The sequence below is a fragment of the Heterodontus francisci genome, chromosome 7 (assembly GCF_036365525.1).
Source record: "Heterodontus francisci isolate sHetFra1 chromosome 7, sHetFra1.hap1, whole genome shotgun sequence".
Classification (NCBI taxonomy): domain Eukaryota; kingdom Metazoa; phylum Chordata; class Chondrichthyes; order Heterodontiformes; family Heterodontidae; genus Heterodontus; species Heterodontus francisci.
Genome location: NC_090377.1, coordinates 69,187,739 through 69,209,071, shown reverse-complemented (window position 1 = coordinate 69,209,071; position 21,333 = coordinate 69,187,739). Strand labels below are relative to the sequence as shown.

Here is a 21,333-nt window from a genome sequence, read left to right as displayed (position 1 = left end):
CATTTGGAGAAGGCTAACAAGGGAAGGGAATATACAATAAATGGTAGGATACTGAGAACTGTAAAGGAACAGAGGGACCTTGGAGTGCATGTCCACAGATCCCTGAAGGTGCTGAACAAGTAGATAAGGTGATCAAGAAGGCATAGGGGATACTTGCTTTTTTTTTTTAAGCTGAGACAGAAAAAAAGAGATGAGACTGCATAAAACACTAGTTAGGTCACAGCTAGAGTGCTGTGTGCAGTCTGCTCTATAGGAAAGATGTAATTGCACTAGAGAGGGTACAGAGGAGATTTACGAGGATGTTGCAACAGAGGAGGCTGAGGGGAGACCTAACTGAAGAGTATAAAATTATGAGCGGTCTAGATGAAGTGGATAGGAAGGCCCAATTCCCTTAATTGAGAGGGCCATAACCAGGGGCATAGATTTAGGGTATAAGGTACAAGATTTAGAGGGGATTCATGGGAAAACTTTTTTCACCCAGAGAGTGGTGGGGATCTGGAACTCACTGCCTGAAAGGGTGGTGGGGTAGAAACCCTTAACATATAAAAAGTACTTGGATACGCACTTGAAGTGCCAGAGCCAGACCAAGAGCTGGAAAATGGGATTAGGCTGGATGGCTTCTTGTAGGCTGGCGCAGACACAATGGGCCAAATGACCTCCTTCTGCGCTGTAAATTCCTATGATCTGGACTTAGAGATTGCTGATGCTACCAAATTGAAGGATATGGCAAACTGTGATATAGGATATAGAATAGAAAGACGGACAGATAGGTAGTAGATACAGTTCAAAACTTTATTCTGACCAAAGTTTATTGCTTCATACTTGAGAAAGGAAGTACATCTTAAATAGAATATTTTAAATAGAATGGAGAAACTGGCATGCAAGTCATTAAAGGTTGTAGTTAAAATAAATATGGTCAGAAAATAGGCAAATGTAATCTTTGGTTTCGAATTTAGAGACAAAGAATACAAAAGCAAGCTGCCAATGTTCAACTTATTAACAGCTCAGCTAGGCCACAGTTGGAAGTACTGTGAACAGTTTTAGGCAGGAAAGCAACGGAAAAGGTGCGGCATAGACTCACTAGAATATTCCCAAAGATAAAGTATTAGTTATGAGAGAAACTTGAGAAGTGCAGACTCCTTGTACTACAGCAGAGATGACTGACAAGTGATTGGATAGATGTCTTCAAGATAATGAAACGTGATACAAGGTAGATAGTAACAAATGTTTTCTGTTGACTGGCAAGACAGTAATGAGGACACACTTTTAAGATTACCTCAAAAGAATGAGAGGGGAGGTTAGAAATGCCTTAAACATATGAATTTTCTGCTACAAACTACTACTGAAGAGCAAAGTCCATAAATATTTTAAAAAGGAAATTACACAGCCATTTGAAAAAATATTAAAATTAATTGAAGGATGCAATTTAGTATTACATTAGATAGCTCAAGTGGAGAAAATGCACGAAATTCTTGATGGACCAAATGGCTTTTCTCTGTGCTGTATTGTATTATAAAAGGCCCACATCTCTATCATAACATAAAAACTGTTGAAGAACTTCCAAATAATTACTTCTAAATTAAACAATTTTTCCTTTGTTGACATGAAAACATTGACACATTGACTTTTATGTATTACAAGAGTATTCCTTTAACTCAGAAGTTGCCCTAATTATAAATAATGAATCCACAACAAGAAAACACACCATCAAATAAAGATACCATCAAACCATCAATGGAGTGATGAGATTATTTGTAAAATCAAGAGCAAAGAAGTTGTCTTTCTACATCAAAAGCAGACCGAGGACAAATATTGCATTTCCTTTTATAGATTTTTCCCTATGTATTAAATAATTAAATTTTTGTATATAGCTAAGTTTGAAACTTAGACTTTTATGTGGTAGATTTAATACATCAGCTATTTGTTCGTGCAACTAAAACATGCTATGAAATGTCTTGTACAAGAAGCCAAAGGAAAACAATCAGTAAAATGCATCACTATCTGTTGCCATGTATCATCAATTTTTGGGGAGGAAAATAGTGAGAACATTGTAAATTACAGCCAAGTAAGGCAACATGAAAGTTTTAAAAAGAAAAAAAGGCTGTCTATTCGTAGTGTTATTTTAAAGGATATTTTAGCACCATTCATTTCAAATACAGAGAAGGAAAATGTTGTATTATCTTTTAAGTATGAGGTAATCCATAATAAAAACACGATTACCAAATGATAAAAGAGTGTCGGATGCAGCTCAGGAGGTAGCAACTTTGCCTCGAGTCAGAAGATTGAGAGTTGAGCCTATAATCCAGTATGCCACTCCAGCACAGTACCAAGGGAGTATGTATCGTCTGGAGTACCGCCTTCAGATAAGACGTTAAACTGATGCTTATCTGCCCTCACGGGTGGAGATATAAGATCCTATAGCACTACTTTGAAGAGGAGCAGGGAGTTCTTTCCAGTGTCCTGCCCAATACTTACCTTTCAAGCAACATCACCAACAGATTAACTAATTGCTGATTTTGGGATCTTGCTGAGAACAAATGAGCGACTGTGTTTCCCTACATTACAATAGTAACTACATTTCAGAAGTACTAAGTTATTTGTAAAGCTCTTTGGAACACCCTGAGGCAGTGAATGGTGCTAAAAAATACAAGTCTTTCCTTTTCCTTCGAGCCTCATTTACTGCAGTTATGATTTTAGGAATGAGAAGAGAAAATAATTTTGCTGGTGGCACAAAATTAATGGTTTTTGGGTAGGTGTCATTATTGAGCTCAAAATTCCCCTCCTGTAAACTGCCTACTTCAACATGCTGCCTCACGACTGTGATGTTCCCACCAATCCTCTCAGCCCCTCCACTTAAAATTTATCAGAATCAACAGACCTTCTTAAGATGTCCTAATCTAAGTTTGAAGATCTCTTCCTGTTCATGGTACTCTGCTACTGTCAACCTAGGTAAAACAGGTTCAGAAAAAAATAAAAGTATTACCATTTAGATTATAAAATTGACTAGAAGCTGTTACAGGAAGTATTGTTGCAAAATTCAAAGTCTACTGTACATACAAAACAACCCAGACATAACTGGATACTAACAGCTCCAAGCTTTCTGCATTAAGTCAATTCTCAAAGGACCTGAGGATCATTAATTGTGCGTATGCAGTATTAGCTGCAGAACAATGCTTCTACACAAGTTCTAACAATTTAATGTTCTATTTTTGTAAGACAATACAGCATAATTAGTGTGAACAGGAAGTATTCAAGATAAGTATCAGAAATAGTATACCTCAATAATAAAGTTGCACTGTTTTTGGAAGAAGTAGCATGTATGCGTTATTTCCATAGGATATCAAAATATTGAGCATGGGTTTCTTTCAGTTGCATTAATTTAGGCTTTAACCTCAGCCTCTTAACATTCAGACAAGGATGTACACTGATATGTACTTACCATTTAAAAGAATAAAATATCTCAACATAAATCCTTTTCTTATGGCTTTCAATGTTAACCAGTTAATTCCAAGAAATTAAATGAACCACTTTAAATGAAAGGCAACAACTCAATCCTGGAACATTTACTTTCTAGCAACATTTCCTGCTACTCTATTCATCCCTTACTCAACTGGCATGTAAGGTAGCTGTGCTGCAAAACTCGTTGATTTCCTCAAACTCAGCTGCGACTCATCAGTTGTCTTACCAGTGAGGAAACAGAACAGTCCACATTAGGGTAAACTGCTGCACTGGTAGAGATGGCATGGATGTCAGAACTAATGGTATAAATTAGGTAATATAATAGACCATTTTATGGGAGCAATTCTTTGTCTAATTGATAGCATTCCCATCAGAGTCAGAAGGAGCAGGGTTTGAAAGTTGCTCCAGACAGTGTTGGTCAGTGGAGACCAGAGTTTCGACTCTGAATTCTGGGTTGACATCCAGCAGGATGTTCAAGTTTGATGTGTAGGTGACCTGCCACCACCACCGCAACCCCCCCACACCCCCACCTTCCCCCACTTCTTCATATGATTTGTGGGAGCTCAGGAATTTCCTGCAGTAAGTGACTTTAAAATATAAATAGGCCAATTCAAACGAATACTAAGACAAATGTGTATTTCACTTAAGTGGGCCCTACTGTAATAGCAATCCAATACTGCTCTCATGCCAATTTTAACGTAACTGCCACTAAATAGTATCATAACTAGGTGTACATTGTTACCATTGAGTATTTGAACAATCTCCAATAGGGATAGTAATGAGATGGTTCATATATGGCAGGATAAAATGAGCTGTATATTCAAGATTGCTCCTGTTTCATCTGATGCCAGATTAGAATCCAGGACCAGCATGTTCCTGTGAGGAAGAAGGATAACTTTGGCAAGTTTTGGGAACCTTGGATAACGCGGGATATTGTGAGCCTAGTCAAAAAGAAAAAGGAAGCATCCATAAGGGCTGGAAGGCTGGGAACAGACGAATCGCTTGAGGAATATAAAGACAGTAGGAAGGAACTTAAGCAAGGAGTTAGGAGGGCTAAAAGGGGTCATGAAAAGTCATTGGCAAACAGGATTAAGGAAAATCCCAAGGCTTTTTATACGTATATAAAGAGCAAGAGGGTAACTAGGGAAAGGGTTGGCCCACTCAAGGACAGAGAAGGGAATCTATGTGTGGAGCCAGAGTGAATCAGTATTCACCAAAGAGAAGGGCTTGGTGGATGATGAGCCGAGGGAAGGGAGTGTAGATAGTCTCAGTCATCTTATTATCAAAAAGGAGGTGGTGTTGGGTGTCTTGCAAAGCATTAAAGTAGATAAGTCCCCAGGGCCTGATGGGATCTACCCCAGAATACTGAGGGAGGCAAGGGAAGAAATTGCTGGGGCCTTGACAGAAATCTTTGCATCCTCATTGGCTACAGGGGAGGTCCCAAAGGACTGGAGAATAGCCAATGTTGTTCCTTTGTTTAAGAAGGGTAGCAAGGATAATCCAGGAAATTATAGGCCGGTGAGCCTTACGTCAGTGGTAGGGAAATTATTAGAGAAGATTCTTCGGGACAGGATTTACTCCCATTTGGAAACAAACGAACTTATTAGCGAGAGGCAGCATGGTTTTGTGAAGGAGAGGTCATGTCTCACTAATTTGATTGAGTTTTTTGAGGAAGTGACAAAGATGATTGATGAAGGAAGGGCAGTGGATGTTATCTATATGGACTTCAGTAAAGCCTCATGGCATACTGGTACAAAAGGTGAAGTCACACGGGATCAGAGGTGAGCTGGCAAGATGGATACAGAACTAGCTCAGTCATAGAAGACAGGGTAGCAGTGGAAGGGTGCTTTTCTGAATGGAGGGATGTGACTAGTGGTGTTCCGCAGGGACCAGTGCTGGGACCTTTGCTCTTTGTAGTATATATAAATGATTTGGAGGAAAATGTAGGTGGTCTGATTAGTAAGTTTGCGGACGACACAAAGGTTGGTGGAGTTGCGAATAGTGACGAGGATTGTCAGAGGATACAGCAGGATATAGATCGGTTGGAGACTTGGGCGGAGAAATGGCAGATGGAGTTTAATCCGGACAAATGTGAGGTAATGAATTTTGGAAGGTCTAATGCAGGTGGGACATATACAGTAAATGGCAGAACCCTTAGGAGTATTGACAGGCAGAGAGATCTGGACATACAGGTCCACAGGTCACTGAAAGTGGCAACGCAGGTGGATAAGGTAGTCAAGAAGGCATACAGCATGATTGCCTTCATCGGTCGGGGCACAGAGTATAAAAAATGGCAAGTCATGCTGCAGCTGTACAGAACTTTAGTTAGGCCACACTTAGAATATTGCGTGCAATTCTGGTCGCCACACTACCAGAAGGACGTGGAGGCTTTGGAGAGGGTACAGAAGAGGTTTACCAGGATGTTGCCTGGTCTGGAGGGCATTAGCTATGAGGAGGTGTTGGATAAACTCGGATTGTTTTCACTGGAACGACGGAGGTGGAGGGGCGACATGATAGAGCTTTACAAAGTTATGAGCGGCATGGACAGAGTGGATAGTCAGAAGCCTTTTCCCAGGGTGGAAGAGTCAGTTACTAGGGGACATAGGTTTAAGGTGCGAGGGGCAAAGCTTAGAGGGGATATGCGAGGCAAGTTCTTTACACAGAGGGTGGTGAGTGCCTGGAACTTGCTGCCAGGGGAGGTGGTGGAAGCAGGTACGATAGCGACGTTTAAGGGGCATCTTGACAAATACATGAATAGGATGGGAATAGAGGGATACGGACCCCTGTGCTGTACTGTTCTTTGTTCTATGCCAAGTAGGTGCCATGAGACCAAGTTTCAGGCAACGCCAGCCAGGATGTTAAAATCTTGTAAATAATAATGCAATGCTAAAAAGGTTCAGGTTTATTAAATGGACATTCAAATCCAAAAAAGTCTACAGGGGTTATGTTGCAGACATTTGAAGATTTTGAGAAAGAATAATCTGCTTAGATCATGAAATGTACCAGTACACAAGGGGGTGACATACTCACGTGTTTAGTGAAGACTGCTTGCACACAAATTTTCCTAAATCCCCATTAGCATCATGAAATTATGAGAAAGCATTTGCTTATTTTTTGTTCGGCATGACCCATTGCATACAACAGTGTGTAATGTAATAAGATTTTTCACAATGAAATATAAAAAGAAACTTACAACTGTGGAAGGTTTGGTCTAACAAAAGGATCATTTTCTGCACCATTTACAGCCTTTGCTTTGCGCTGTTTTAGCTCAGAGTTTGCTGCTGGGGTCTGAAAACTTTGAGTTGGTGGAGGCTTTCTCTTTGCTAGCAACTTTCTTTGTCGTTCTATTTCTTCCCTCTGTTGATTTATCCATTCCTGTTGTCTGTATTCAAAAGTAGACATTAAGAAAGATAATCTGCGAGCACATTTTAATAGTAGCGAACCTCCTCTGATGCTGCTCATAGGGAGCTAGAGGTTGTTTTATATTGAGAGTTTGTGTGTCTGGTAGTAGAGCTGCAGTGTAGGAGGACTTCAGTGGAGTTGGTGAAAGTTGGGGGATGAATAAAGAGTGTGAAGGCACAATAATAGTTGGGGCAGGGTAGAAGTGGGGGTTCTAGAAATAAGAACAGTAAGAAAGATATAAAACTAATTTTAGTATGTAGATTCAGTACATTTAAAGGTGCCAATGTGCAAGAGGGAGGCAGCCACTAGGAGTTTAGGTACAAAATATTGATGTAGTTTCTGTGCCACCAAGAGAAAGAGCATATGTTCTTGAGGGAAGAGAAGGATTCACCTGGGAAAGGAAAAGGGAAGTTACTAGTTAGAGGAGAGGGTGAAGGAAAGGCCATGTATAACTGAGTGATAGAATGCAAGGGGAGAAAAAGGGGAGGGGGAGGGAGGGAGAGAAAAAATTGAATATTTGCCATTCATACTTACTTTACAAGATTCTGAAATGCATAGCCATCAGTCCACTGTTCAGTGAATGAAGCACCATGTCGCACTGTAGTGAAATGCCCCAGACGCAGTCTGTCCTGCATACTCTTCTCTCTGCTAGATTGCTTCTCTTGCTTACTCTAAACCACAAGAATCATGTTAATAGCTTATCATTCCATTTTCAGTAAATTGTAATTTAAATACAATTAATTTTATTGCTCTTTCATCTGCTGCTTCTTGCAAAGATAGCCTCCAATAACAAAACTGAGTTAAAAATGCCATGCATAGGAACATAGGAAATAGGAGCAGGAGTAGGCCATTCAGCCCATCGAGCCTGCTCCGCCATTCAAACGAATCAAGGCTGATCATCTACCTCGACACCATTTTTCCCTACTATCGCCATATCCCTTGATCTCATTAGTATTCAGAAATCTATCTATTTCTGTCTTGAACATGCTCAATGTTTGAGCTTCCACAGCTCTCTGGGGTACAGAATTCCAAATATTTACCACCCTCTGAGTAAAGAAATTCCTCCTCATCTCAGCCTTAAATGGCCTGCCCCTCATTCTGCAACCAGGGTCCGAGACTCACCAGCCAGAGGAAAGATCCTCTCCAATTCCATCCTGATACACCCTGCAAGAATTTTGTAAGTTTCAAGGAGATCACCTCTCATTCTTCGAAACTCGAGAATACAGGCCCAGTTTCTACTATCTCTCCTCACAAGACAATCCTGCCATCCCAGAAATTAGTCTGGTGAACCTCCGCTGCATTCCCTCTATGGCAAGTAGATCCTTCCTTAGATAAGGAAACCAAAACTGTACACAATACTCCAGGTGTGGACTCACTGAGGCTCTATATAACTGCAGCAAGACATTGTTACTTCTGTACTCAAATCCCCTTGCAATGAAGGCCAACATACCAATTGCCTTCCAAATTGCTTGCTGCATTTAGTGACTCATGAACAAGGACACACAAGTCCCTTTGGACATCAACACTTCCCAACCTCTCACCATTTAAGAAATACTCTTACCTTTCTGTTTTTTCTACCAAAGTGGATCACCTCACACTTATTTACGTTATATTCTATCTGCCATGTTCTTGCCCATTTACTTAGCCTGTCCAAGTCCCCCGAAGCCTCCTTGCATCCTCCTCACAACTAACATTCCCACCTAGTTTTGTCATCAGCAAATTTGGAAATATTACATTTGGTCTCCATATCCAAATCATTTATATAGATTGTGAACAGCTGTGGCCCAAGCACTGATCCTTGCAGCACTCCATTCGTAACAACCTGCCATGCTGAGAATGACCTGTTTATTCCTACCCTGTGCTTTCTGTTAACCAATTCTCAATCCATAGCAGTATATTACCCCTAATCCCTTGTGTTCTAATTTCATTCACTAACCTCATCAAAAGCCTTCTGAAAATCCAAGTACACCACATCCACTGGTTTTCCTTCATCTATGCTACAAGTAACATCCTTGAAACACTTAACAGGATTTCCTTTTCATAAATCCATGTCGACTCTGCCCAATCATATTATATTTCAAGTGTCCAGTTATCAGATCCTTTATAATACATTTTAACATTTTACCTATTACTGATGTCAAACTAACAGGTCTGTAGGTCTCCGTTTTATTTATTTATTTATTTTATTTAGAGATACAGCACTGAAACAGGCCCTTCGGCCCACCGAGTCTGAGCCGACCAACAACCACCCGTTTATACTAACCCTACAGTAATCCCATATTCCCTATCACCTATTTGCACTAGGGGCAACTTACAACGGCCAATTTACCTATCACCTGCAAGTCTTTTGGATGTGGGAGGAAACCGGAGCACCTGGCGAAAACCCACGCAGACACAGGGAGAACTTGCAAACTCCGCACAGGCAGTACCCAGAATCGAACCCGGGTCCCTGGAGCTGTGAGGCCGCGGTGCTAACCACTGCGCCACTGTGCTGCTCTTGTGCTCCCTTCTTAAATACTGGGGTTACATTTGCCATGTTCCAATCTGCAGGAACCACTCCAGAATCTATAGAATTTTGGAAGATAACCACCAATGTATCCACTATCTCTACAGCCACCTCCTTCAGTACTCTGGCATATAGTTTATCTGGTCCAGGGGATTTATCAACTTTCAATCCAGTTAATTTTTCCAGTACTACCTCTTTATTGGTACTAATTTCTCTCAGCTCATTTTTACAAATCCCTTGGTTCACTAAAATTTCTGGGAGATTTTCTGTATTTTTCTCCATAAAGACAGACACAAAGTAATTGTTTAGTCTCTCCGCCATTTCCCCATTCTCCACCACAAATTCATCTGTGGGGCAATGCCTATGCATCAAACAAATAATATGTGATCACTGTTATACAAAATAACGTTTGTATATTTACTATAAAAAAACAAATTCTCAATATGATGGAGATGTACAGCAGTCAAGACTAGCACTCTAGGGTGGGATTACTTAGAAAATGAGGTACCCTTTTACACCTGGCACTATTTTAGCAATCAGGTAAATCAAGGTATCTTCTATCAAACCTAGTGAGAAGGAAATGTCAGGTGCACCAGGAATGTTCATTTATAAGAACAAAAACATACCTATAGAAACTGTACACAGAGATGGGAGTAGTTTATTTCACCAGGACAACTTGGGAAGGGAGTAAGCTTGATGTTTTATGTGGAGTTTAAATCAACAAAAGGAAAATCAAATTTCAGAAATCGTAAAGAAGGGTATGTCACAAGTTCAATAAAGTTAACAATAAAAAAACTCATTTTTTTTTAAATGTATAAAGATTGTCTTGTTACAACTTCGGCAGAACTGTGGCAGGCGCAGTACAGTGTATGGAAGTGAGAGGTCATTCACAGAATATTTTATAGATGGTGAGAAGTTAAGAACTGTGGAGGAGTAGGGAAATTTAAAAGCCAGAGTGTAGAAATCACTAAAAACTAGTTAAATAAAAGCAAAATAGTGCAGATGCTAGAAATCTGAAACAAAAACAAGAAATGCTGGAAATACTCAGCAGGTCTGGCAGCATCTGTGCAGAGAGAAGCAGAGTTTAAACGTTTCAGGTCAGAGACCCTTCTTCAGAAAAAAACAAAAACTAGTAGTCAGGTTCAATAAAAAAATGAAAAGGCAAATGGAATGTTAACCCTTATCTCAACTAAAGGGTGGAAGTTATGCTTCAGTTGTATAAAGCTCCGGTTAAACTGCAACTGGTGTACTGCATTCAGTTTTGGGCACCGCATCTCAGGAAGGACATTTTGGCCATGGACGGGGTGCAGCGCAGATTCACCAAAACAATACAGGGACTAGAAAGGTTATTTTATGAGGACAGGTTGCATCGACACTGCTTGCACTTCCTCATGTACAGAAGGTTAAGGAGATATCTAATTGAAGTGTTTAAGATGATTAAAGGATTTGATAGGATAGATAAAGAGAAACTATTTCTTCCGGTGGGAGAGTCCAGAGCAAAAGGGCAGAAACTTGAAATGCAAGCAAAGCAGTTCAAGGGTGATGTTAGGAAGCACTACTTCTCACAAAGCGTAGTGGAACAGGCTTGAGGAGCTGAATGACTTCCTCCTGTTCCTACAACATAATGTGTAAAATTATGGTTCTACTCATTATCTTACCTTTTCAATCAATAACTTTTTGCTCATTGTCATACACTTGTTTAACCGTTCTTTGTATTTTTCAAGCAGTTTTTGCTGTTCATCTATCTGTCTCCTTAGATCACAGTTAGCCTGCCAAAATGCCAAATAAATTTATTAAAATTACAAAAGTTATACTAAGATAAGGACAATATATTGCAAAATTTGAATTACAAATTCAAGAAAACTTGTGGCCAGGAAACGGCAATTATTGAAGATCCAAAACTTAAAAACATTTTGCATTACCCAAGTGTTGAAGTATGAATAGAATTATATCCTTCCAAAAAGTAAATTGAGTGAGAAAAGTCTTTTATTGCTCCAACACATACCATAACAATTCATTTTCCATTTCATAATGCTCAACAAAAGATAATCTCACATGGCATTAAATTTGGTGAAAGAATATGGGAAATGACTTTGTATCTTGCAGGTTTTTGATATTATAACTTGTAATGATGTTTCCCCCCTTGAAGGGCACTTCAATTTTAGCTAGCAGTATGTTAAATGCCTATGCTTTACATTTCTCCAGTTACCTAAACTTGGAGGAGGTTACTAACTGCTCATTAGAAAAATACAGACTTGCATTTATAATAGCACTTTCCACGACCACCAAACATATCAAAGCATTTTACAGCCAATGAATTAGCATTTTCAATACAGGTACAATATGCTGGGAAGTAGAGGTACCTGACCAGTGACCAGGAACTGATACCCATATTCTGCTTTCCAAAATGAGAGCCTTGGAAAAGATACAGACTATTTTGACATGTAATTGAACTTACGAAGTATGAATATTGTAGGAACATTCACCTATAGAGACAATGAACACTTTGTTCTAATTAGTTTGGGAGTGATGCAAATGAAGGAGCAGAGAACAGTATTAGTGGTGGGGGCACTTGACAACAATGCAGGTCATAGGGCATGACAGAATCCAGGTTGGATCGGTTTGTTTATATCGTCATGATACAATCTTATATATATGAAATCAAATGCAAAGTCACTTGTAGGTCTATTCGTAGCAGAGGTCAAATAACTGCTTGCATCTATTTCTGGTAGGGAAGAGAAACTCTATGATTCAGTATACCTTAACTTGCTTTTGATAAATTGTCACATAAAAAAAAGATACTGCATTACAAGTCAGTGCACATCAAGGGCATGATATGAAAGTGGATTTAGGAACTGTCAAAAGGAAAGAGGGCAGCGGCTTATCATAAAAGGAAGCTATTCTGCAACGATGGAAGCAATAAATTATATGCTCCACAGCCCCTCCTGCTCCTATAGTACATAAATACAACTACTTGTATTTATATTGCACCTTCAATATATTGGCCTGGATTTTGCATCGTTAGTGACAGCAAAACTGTGTTTGCTGCCATAACTCCTCTGAAATAGACTTTAACTTCTTGGAGACCCCGCATGCGCAAAATAACAAGGGAATACAGAGGTTGCTGTCAATGATTCTACGCTTCTCCAGAGGGTGTGCTGTTGAGGTTCTCCCAGAATGCAATCAATTAGAAATCACTGAACTGATGAGAACTTCCAGTTATGCTATTAGTCTTGCTAAAAACATGTTTGAGCGGCATATTAAGTTCATAACTACTCGAAACAGCCTCACTGGTCCTGAAAATGTCATTCTATATTTGTGGAATGTCAAATTTCTCTATTATGATAAAAAATTCTGCATATTTAACTTTTTTTTTTTAAAAGTTCATGATATTTCAGCTTCTCTTTTAACCCCATTTATCTCTATCTGTAAAATTTAAAATTAAAAGTGAAGGAATTCAGTGATTTCTACTTCTTGGTTTGTTCTGAGAATATTTCAATATTCTCTTGATGACATCACTGTTGCTGGACACTTGAGAGATCCCTTTGACATCGTGGAAGTGGAAATCCAAACCACAGATATTGTTAGATCTTTGTGGGCAGCTTTCTTCAACATCACCAGCAAGCAGTTACTTCGTGTTGACTGTGAAAACCAGCCCATTAAGACAGTGGCGCAGTGGTTAGCACCGCAGCCTCACAGCTCCAGGGATCCGGGTTCGATTCTGGGTACTGCCTGTGCGGAGTTTGCAAGTTCTCCCTGTGTCTGCGTGGGTTTCCTCCCACATGCCAAAGACTTGCAGGTTGATAGGTTAATTGGCCATTATAAATTGCCCCGAGTATAGGTAGGTGGTAGGGAAATATATAGAGACAGGTGGGGATGTGATAGGAATATGGGATTAGTGTAGGATTAGTATAAATGGGTGGTTGATGGTCGGCACAGACTCGGTGGGCCGAAGGGCCTGTTTCAGTGCTGTATCTCTAAACTAAACTAAACTAATCTTCACAGGAGTATAAGACGACAAAAATAGACACTGAAACAAGAGACATTCAAAAATAGGACCAAAGGTTAGATCAAAGAGGAAAGCTTTAAGGAGTTCCTTACAAGGAGGGATAGAGGTGGAGCAGTAGAGAGGTGGTGAGGGGATCTCAGAGTTTAGGGCTGAGATGGCTGAAGATATGGCCGTCAACCCTGGGCCAAAAGTAGAAGTCGGGAATGGTCAAAAGACCAGAGTTGAAGCAACACAGAGCTCGGAGGATTGTAAGAAGTCACAGAGATGGGGAGGGACAAGTCCACGGAGGGACTTGATCATGAAGGATGACACTTTTTGAAAAACGTAAACAAGGTTTTGGTAGGCTGGGAGCCAATGTAGGTCAGTGAGCACAAGGCTGATTGGTGAACAGGACTTGGTGTGAGTTACGATATGGACAGCAGAGTTTTGGACAAGCTTAAGTTCATGAAAGGTAATGGGCTGCGGTACAGGGCATCAGCCAAAATATACATTGTTATGATCACCTAGTTTAAGGTTTGTATTAATTTTCTAGAGGCAACTTTTAATTTGTGAATTGAATTTTTTTTTAAATGCAAGATAAATGAAAACATCTGGTTTGAGAAGCTGGCAAACAAACATAGGGTGGTTACAAATCAAAGGATGGCCAATGTTTATTTAGTATCATAATGGGAAGTGTGCAGATCCTAAACAATGGAACCTCTCAGAACTTTTCGATGGAGATGGTGTGTCTGCAGCTGCCTCAATCAGGGCTTTAAATTATTCATATGATTTTACAGAACAAAGAGAACATTTGGAGTTGCAAATAATTAGTTTAAATTGTTATCTGGGACATCCCATATGTACAGCATTGCTATGGAAATAGATGATGCAGGGGGTACCAGTTGGTGTTTTGATCTGTGTGCTTGCTGACACAGACAGTCAGTCAGTAAGCTGTTGGCTTCAGACAGGTTGTTGGTCATAGAGAAAGCAGTTGGCTTTTAGAAGTCAGTTGGACTCAGGAACAAAGAGGCTATCATGAACCAGGGGTGTTTCCATTTTGAGGGAGGCCTGTGCTCCAGCTTGGGGGGGGGGGGGGTCCAGATTCAGGTAGTGATCTCATTCCTTGTAAGATAGCTGAGAAACTAAGGAATGAAGTGAATTCCTAAGAGCCGTGGTACACATTGGCTTGGTTCCAGAAGTGAACAAACCATCAAGATCCCGTAACATATAGGGGAACTCTTGGGTGGAAGTTACAGTCAAACAGGAGTGTTCTGTTGAGATTTAGGGTTTAAAGTATTCGTCTTTATATTCTGTTAAAATTTTAAGTTTAAAATATAAATGTTTCCAATGTATGGTAAGTTAGGACTGTTTTGTTTAACTCTTGTAAAGTTTTTGTTTAAAACGCAAAATCTTGTGCCATAATTCTTTCAGTAATAACTAGGAATTTGACTTTCTCTTTTTGAAAGTTAACAATCTCTAATGGGATCGTAACAACATAGAAATGGCACAAGGAAACTTAAGTTAGATAGGCACAGCAAAGACTAGGATAGTTATGTACTGGCTGTAAACAGACAATAGGGAGGAAACAATAAGTGAGCCCAAAGTTAAAGTCACAGGTGCCATGGTGGGATGAAGTTGCCTTTTAGATGGGGTGGAGTCAGCTTGCAGTACTAACAGACTGACATCCAGGTTCGAAGACTGATGTGGAGGACGAGAGTATCCAGGTGCTCTTTAAGGGGCAGAGTATTAGTGGATGCATTGCTGGAGGTATTTCCATGGAAGATGGCGAGCCAAAGAGAATCGAGACAAGTTGATTCAGAGATCCAGTAATTAGCAGTATACACAAAACAGATCCAGTATACCAGCAAAAAGAATAAATGGAATCAGCAACAATGGGAAGGTGAAAAGTGGCAGAACAAAGCATTCTGCAGCTGTGGAACAGATCAGAGCTAGCTCAGCAAAGAGTGAAAAATTCTCCAGAGAAAAGCATTCTCCAGACACAGGAGGTCAGATATTAGAACTGAGCCTGGATAGAAAACGGCAGTGAAGACGGAGGTCATTACAAGGTTCAAAAGCAGCGGAGAAATGGACTTTGGACCAAAAGAAGTGGGTTTCTGGCCAGGAGTCACAAAGCAGCAAAATAAGGTGGAAAAACCAGCAAAGGACTTAAGTACCATTGGTAGCTCAGCAGGTTAACAGTAGCAGCTGGAGGATGGGCTGTAGACAAGAAAATGTTACCGTAAAATTTGAAACTGAATAGCAGAGTCACACAGTCGAAAGTTACAATGTAGTCCACATGAATCCCATAGCACTGACGGCAGAGGAATTCAGGAGTTGGGAAATTAAATTTGAGAAGAATTTCAGCTGTTAAAAGGAGCACAGTGAAAACAAAAACATAAATGGCCTAAAAATGTAGTTGCAGTGCAAGCATTCACAGATGTTAAGATGCCAACCATGAGAAAATATGTTCTGTTGAAGGGTCACCGACCTGAAACGTTAACTCTGCTTCTCTCTCCACAGATGCTGCCAGACCTGCTGAGTATTTCCAGCATTTCTTGTTATTTCAGATTTTCAGTATCTGCAGTATTTTGCTTTTATTATATGAGAAAATATGGATTTGGAGAGACAATCAAGATCTTAGAGAGAGCTGACTAGTGGCAAATAGACTTCAATTTGGATAAATGCAAGGTGCAACATAATGGAAGTAAAAATAGGAGGCACAAGTATTCTGTGGCCCGACAGATTTTGCAAGTAGGAAACAAAGATCTAGGACTATCATTGCTCCTCAATGAAAACAGTGGGAAACAGCAATAAACAACAGAATGCTGGAATGTATGGGAAAAGTCAGCTAAACTCAAATTTCCAAAAATCACATCATGAGGAAAAATGGGCAATGCAAGTACTCCATGAATGGTGTTGAAAAGCTAAGGACATTGAAAGAGTCTTATCAGAATAGACAATCAACATTTCCAACCAATGCAGTGGAGCAAAAACCAACAGAATATTGAACTATAAAGCCATAGCAAGTAGAACAAACTGTCCATTGCTCTGACCAGACAACATCTTAAATATGGTCTCCAGTTCTGATCAAGGAGACATTCAAGCATTGGAGGTACTGCAGAGAATGGCAATGAGCCAGATCTCTGGTATCAGAGACTGAAGTTATGGGGAAGCATTGATTTGCTTTTCAGCCTTGAATGGATGCATCTGGAGTGCTAATGGAAGTATATAAGATAGAAGTACATAAGATAGTTAACAGTACAGAAATAGTAAAAGTAGAAAATTACTCAATAGTAAATTGTCCGAGTCAGACAAGAGCACACAGGTTCAAACTACTAAAAAGCAAATTTAAGATATACAAGGTTCTGTCATATTGTTACGACCAGGTGAGAAAGGTGTCTAGGGGTCCCTCTCAGCCTTCACCTGGTCTTACTGTAACAGGGTTTGATTTTAAACACACTGTGTTTTGAGCTCCCCCTTGGTGAATCCTTGTTCACCGCTTTCCAATTATAAGGCAAAGAAATGAGCACAAACAGGCTTTCTTAGGTTTAAAAAACAGTGAAATTTATTAAACTTAAACTCTAATTCAGTTAATGCCTACGGATACACGACATGCCCAGTCTAGCATGCATATGTGATATGCACATGCAGATAGGGACGGAAAACAGAAGAAAAGATAAAGTAGAAAGATTTGAGGCAATATCTGAAGAGTTTTTTGTTACGGGTCTTCGAGCTCACTGTAGAGTCCTAGTCTGTAGGTGGATCTTGCTTCTCGTCGGGCCCAGTATTCTTCTTGAATCTTGTTCACTGTAGGAGACTTTTCACTCTTGGGGTTCATGCATCTTCAATGGGTCTTCAGTTCCGTGAGAAAGAGATGGGAGCAGGCAGAAGAGAGGTCTTCTCAGCCTAGGAGCAAACAGCTTTGAGTTCAAAAAAACCTGCAACAGCCAGTTAGTCATGTGACCAGCTGGCTTACTCAGTCCTGGCCCTTGTGGATTGTCTTGTCCTAGCAGACTTTTGAATGTCTCCTCCACACACAATACCTGGTGATCAAAAGTCCATTGTGGTTTAAATTGGAGCAGGGAATAGCCCCTTTGTCCTTCCAAATACCGTCTGTCAATATGCAAAAACGTCTTTCCAGCCAGTCTGGCAGCCCTTGTAATAGCCCTTCTCTTTTTCCCCGCAACAATTTGAAATTTAATATCCAGGTGGCGAAATTAATGCGCCTCATTCTTGGCATGTGGGGGCCTGCATGACACACATAATTAAAACTATACTGTTGAAGGCATGGTTTGCTCAAATTACAACTAGATTTTTTTTGTCTTGAAATTAGCCCCAATCATGAGGCAACCTACACATTACTTATTACTAAGTCATTAACACCTGCCTTTTATTCCCCCAAATGTGAGAAAAATATAGAATCAGTTATCAATATGACTGGATGCTGTAGCAGTGCTGACTTATGAAGATTTCAGAAATTAAACTCATTATGCTCTTGCAAGATATAACTTTGCTATATCTTTGCAGCAAGATTTAGATTCACACTAACTTTGCCAGCAGTCAACTGTCCCAGTTTATTGGTTTTCACTGGATTATTTGAATATTAGTTCGTAAAGCCACCTGCATATAACACCAGAATATAAAATTAGCAGATCAAAGTGTTAACAGGATTACTTACCCTCAGCAAGTCATCTATTCTACCTTCTTTCTTCTCAAGGTCCAGATTCTTATTGCTTTCGAGTGCAGCCAATTTTCCCATGGTGAGTTCAGTCTTCATAAAATAAAGCATTAGTTATTACAATCAGAGTATGTGAAAAGTGCATAAAAAACAAGAAAACATTTTTTTTTAATTCAATGCTCGAGACCCTGCATATTTAATCTGTAAGTTATAACTAATCCATAATATAATAAATGGTGGATCTCTCTGCTCGAAAGCCACACTGTGCCTCAGGGTAGACTTGCTGAGCCAGCTTCTGGAGTCTGTTTAAAACTACTCGAGCGAAGACGTTCCACGGTAGTTGTTGCAGTCACCGCGGTCACCCTTGTTCTTATAGAGGGTGATGATATCGCCCATGTCTTGTGGTACTGCTCCCTCATCCCAGCATAGGCAAAGCAGTTCATGGAGTGCTGAGAGTATAGCAGGCTTGGCACGCTTGATTATTTCAGGGGTAATGCGGTCCATCCAGGGGCTTTTCCACTGGCTAGGAAATCAATGGCATCACTGAGGGGCGCGGGTGGGAGAGGTGAGGGGTGGTGGTGTGAGGGTCAATGCTATGGCCAGCTGCGATGTGGAGCTTCTTCTCCTGGGATCCGATCAAGGATTTTCCGTACGAGACCAGCAGGGGGGCTGAGGGTTGCTGGGCCTTAGGCATGCGCTTATCGTCGCCCCAGTCTGGGCACTGCGACTCCAGCTCAGACGTGACCCCGTAGCGGCTCTGGCATTAAACGAGCATTAACCGAAAAGAGTTGATGAGATAAGTAGAACAGTTTGAGGCAATATCTTGTTACTGTTTCTCGAGCTCGCTGTAGCCTTTGACTGAAGTTATATTCCTGCATTTCGTTGGGACCCAGTAATCTTCTTAAAACTTTGTCCACGTGGCAAACCTTTCCCTCCGAGTCTCACGTGTCTTCAATGATATCAGTTCTCTGAGAGATAAGCAGGCAGACAGGAGAGGTTATAAGTCTTGCTTCAGTTCCAGAAGAGCTGTTTACTCCATGAGCACACAGCTTTGTCTCTGTTCATGGTTGAGCCAAATTCGCTGCAGGCAGCCGCAATCCTGTCGATGAGTCTCTGCAGACACTCTTCTGTGTGGGATGTTTTGACCTCGTCAGCAGACATGGTCTCTTCAGACTACTAGAAAAGATCGGATGTCCACCAAAGCTACTAAGTGTCATCACCTCATTCCATGACAATATGAAAGGCATAATTCAGCATAGCGGTGCCTCATCAGATCCCTTTCCTATTCTGAGTGGCGTGAAACAGGGCTGTGTTCTCGCACCTACACTATTTGGGATCTTCTTCTCACTGCTGTTCTCACATGCATTCAAGTCTTCAGAAGAAGGAATTTTCCTCCACACAAGATCAGATGGCAGGTTGTTCAACCTTGCCCATCTTAGAGCGAAGACCAAAGTATGGAAAGTCCTTATCAGGGAACTCCTCTTTGCTGACGATGCTGCATTAACATCCCACACAGAAGAGTGTCTGCAAAGACTCAGCGACAAGATTGCAGCTGACTGCAACGAAATTGGCCTAACCATCGGCCTCAAGAAAATGAAAATCATGGACCAGGACGTCAGAAATGCTCCATTCATCAATATCTGCGACCATGCTCTGGAAGTGGTTCAAGAGTTCGCCTACCTAGCTTCAACAATCACCAGTAACCTGTCTCTCAATGCAGCAATCAACAAGCGCATGGAAAAGGTGTCTGTTGCTATGTCCAGACCGGCCAAGAGGGTGTGGAAAAATGGCGCACTGACATGGAACACAAAAGTCCAAGTGTTTCAAGCCCGTGTCCTCAGTACCTTGCTCTACGGCAGCGAGGCCTGGACAACGTATGTCTGACAAGAGTGACATCCCAACTCATTCCATCTTCGCTGCCTCCAGAGAATTCTTGGCATCAGGTGGCAGGACCGTTTTTCCAACGCAGAAGTCCTCGAGGCGGCCAACAGCCCCAGCATATACACCCTACTGAGCCAGCGGTGCTTGAGATAGCTTGGCCATGTGAGTCACATGGAAGATGGCAGGATCCCCAAGGATGCATTGTACAGCGAGCTCATCACTGGTATCAGACCCACTGGCCGTCCATGTCTCCGCTTTAAAGATGTTTGCAAACGCAACATGAAGTCCTGTGACATTGACCACAAGTCGTGGCAGTCAGTTGCCAGTGATCGCCAGAGCTGGCGGACAGACATAAAGGCAAGGCTAAAGAGTGGCAAGTCGAAGAGACTCAGCAGTTGGCAGGAAAAAAGACAGAAGTGCAAGGAGAGCCAACTGTGTAACAGCCCCGACAACCATTTTTCTCTGCAGCGCCTGTGGGAGCATCTGTCACTCTCGAATTGGCCTTTATAGCCACTCCAGGCACTGCTCCACAAACCACTGACCACCTCTAGGCGCTTACCCATTGTCTCTCGAGACAAGGAGGCTGAAGAAGATAGTAAAAATGTGAACTCAGAATTCCAAAAGGTACTACACCTGTAGGTGGCACTGTCAACTTAACATTACATGATAAATTAGAAACAATGAAACACCACACAACATTGTATGAGTGTTAATGGTAAATCAAATAAATCCTCCAATAAAGAGGGCAGCAGTACAGTAAAGGTGCAAGCAACCTGCTTTTAATTTAAAAAGCAACAGGAGGACCCCAAGGTGAACACAGAGTACTAAGCAAAACCTCAGAAGGGAAAGAGTGGAATAGTGAAAATAATCAGATGTTGAAGGATCAATAGAAGATACATCACAAATTCCATGAAATTCCAGCAGGATACAATTCCCCTCCTCCCCGCATCCCACAACAAATGTTGAGGAAATAACCACACACCACCCAAAACAAATTGAAGCAGCATATAAAATTTGTGGTAGGTGAAAATTGAAACTTCCAGTTTGATTGAAAGAGGTAGCAAAGGAAACCCCTACTTCTCTTATGAGAAGCAAGCTGCATTTCCTGTTCCAGCCCAATTCAGACAATACAGCCAAATTAGCATTTACCTGAGTAGTCTTGCAGGAGATAGAAATGAGTTTTGGCTGTAAAGTAGAGAGGTCCGCAAAAGCTAGTGCAGTAGGGGATGGACTATTTTGCCGAACCTAAAATAAAAAAAAATTGTACTTTACAGCATTGGACTTGGAACGATACTGACAATTGCAAAGTGCCAGGTTAAATGCACCAAGTGAAGTACATGTGGAAAAATGACTTTGGAATAGTGCTGAAAGTTAAATGAAATTGGAGAAAAAAGTAATTTTGGCTAGCTAAAAAAAAAA

General features: G+C 40.9%; 1 protein-coding gene across 4 annotated transcripts in view; it reads right to left on the bottom strand.

Moving 5' to 3' along the window:
• Window positions 1-21,333, bottom strand: part of LOC137372038 (serine/threonine-protein kinase tousled-like 1) — a 250,014-nt gene that overhangs the window by 69,050 nt on the left and 159,631 nt on the right. For all 4 annotated transcript variants that reach the window (XM_068035354.1, XM_068035355.1, XM_068035357.1 and 1 more), the window contains 6 exons: window positions 21,064-21,159; window positions 18,034-18,126; window positions 11,026-11,136; window positions 7,396-7,532; window positions 6,653-6,841; window positions 2,879-2,945 (listed from right to left, as the gene is read on the bottom strand). In XM_068035354.1, the coding sequence (XP_067891455.1) occupies window positions 2,879-2,945; window positions 6,653-6,841; window positions 7,396-7,532; window positions 11,026-11,136; window positions 18,034-18,126; window positions 21,064-21,159 (693 nt within the window). The remainder of the gene's footprint in view (window positions 1-2,878; window positions 2,946-6,652; window positions 6,842-7,395; window positions 7,533-11,025; window positions 11,137-18,033; window positions 18,127-21,063; window positions 21,160-21,333) is intronic.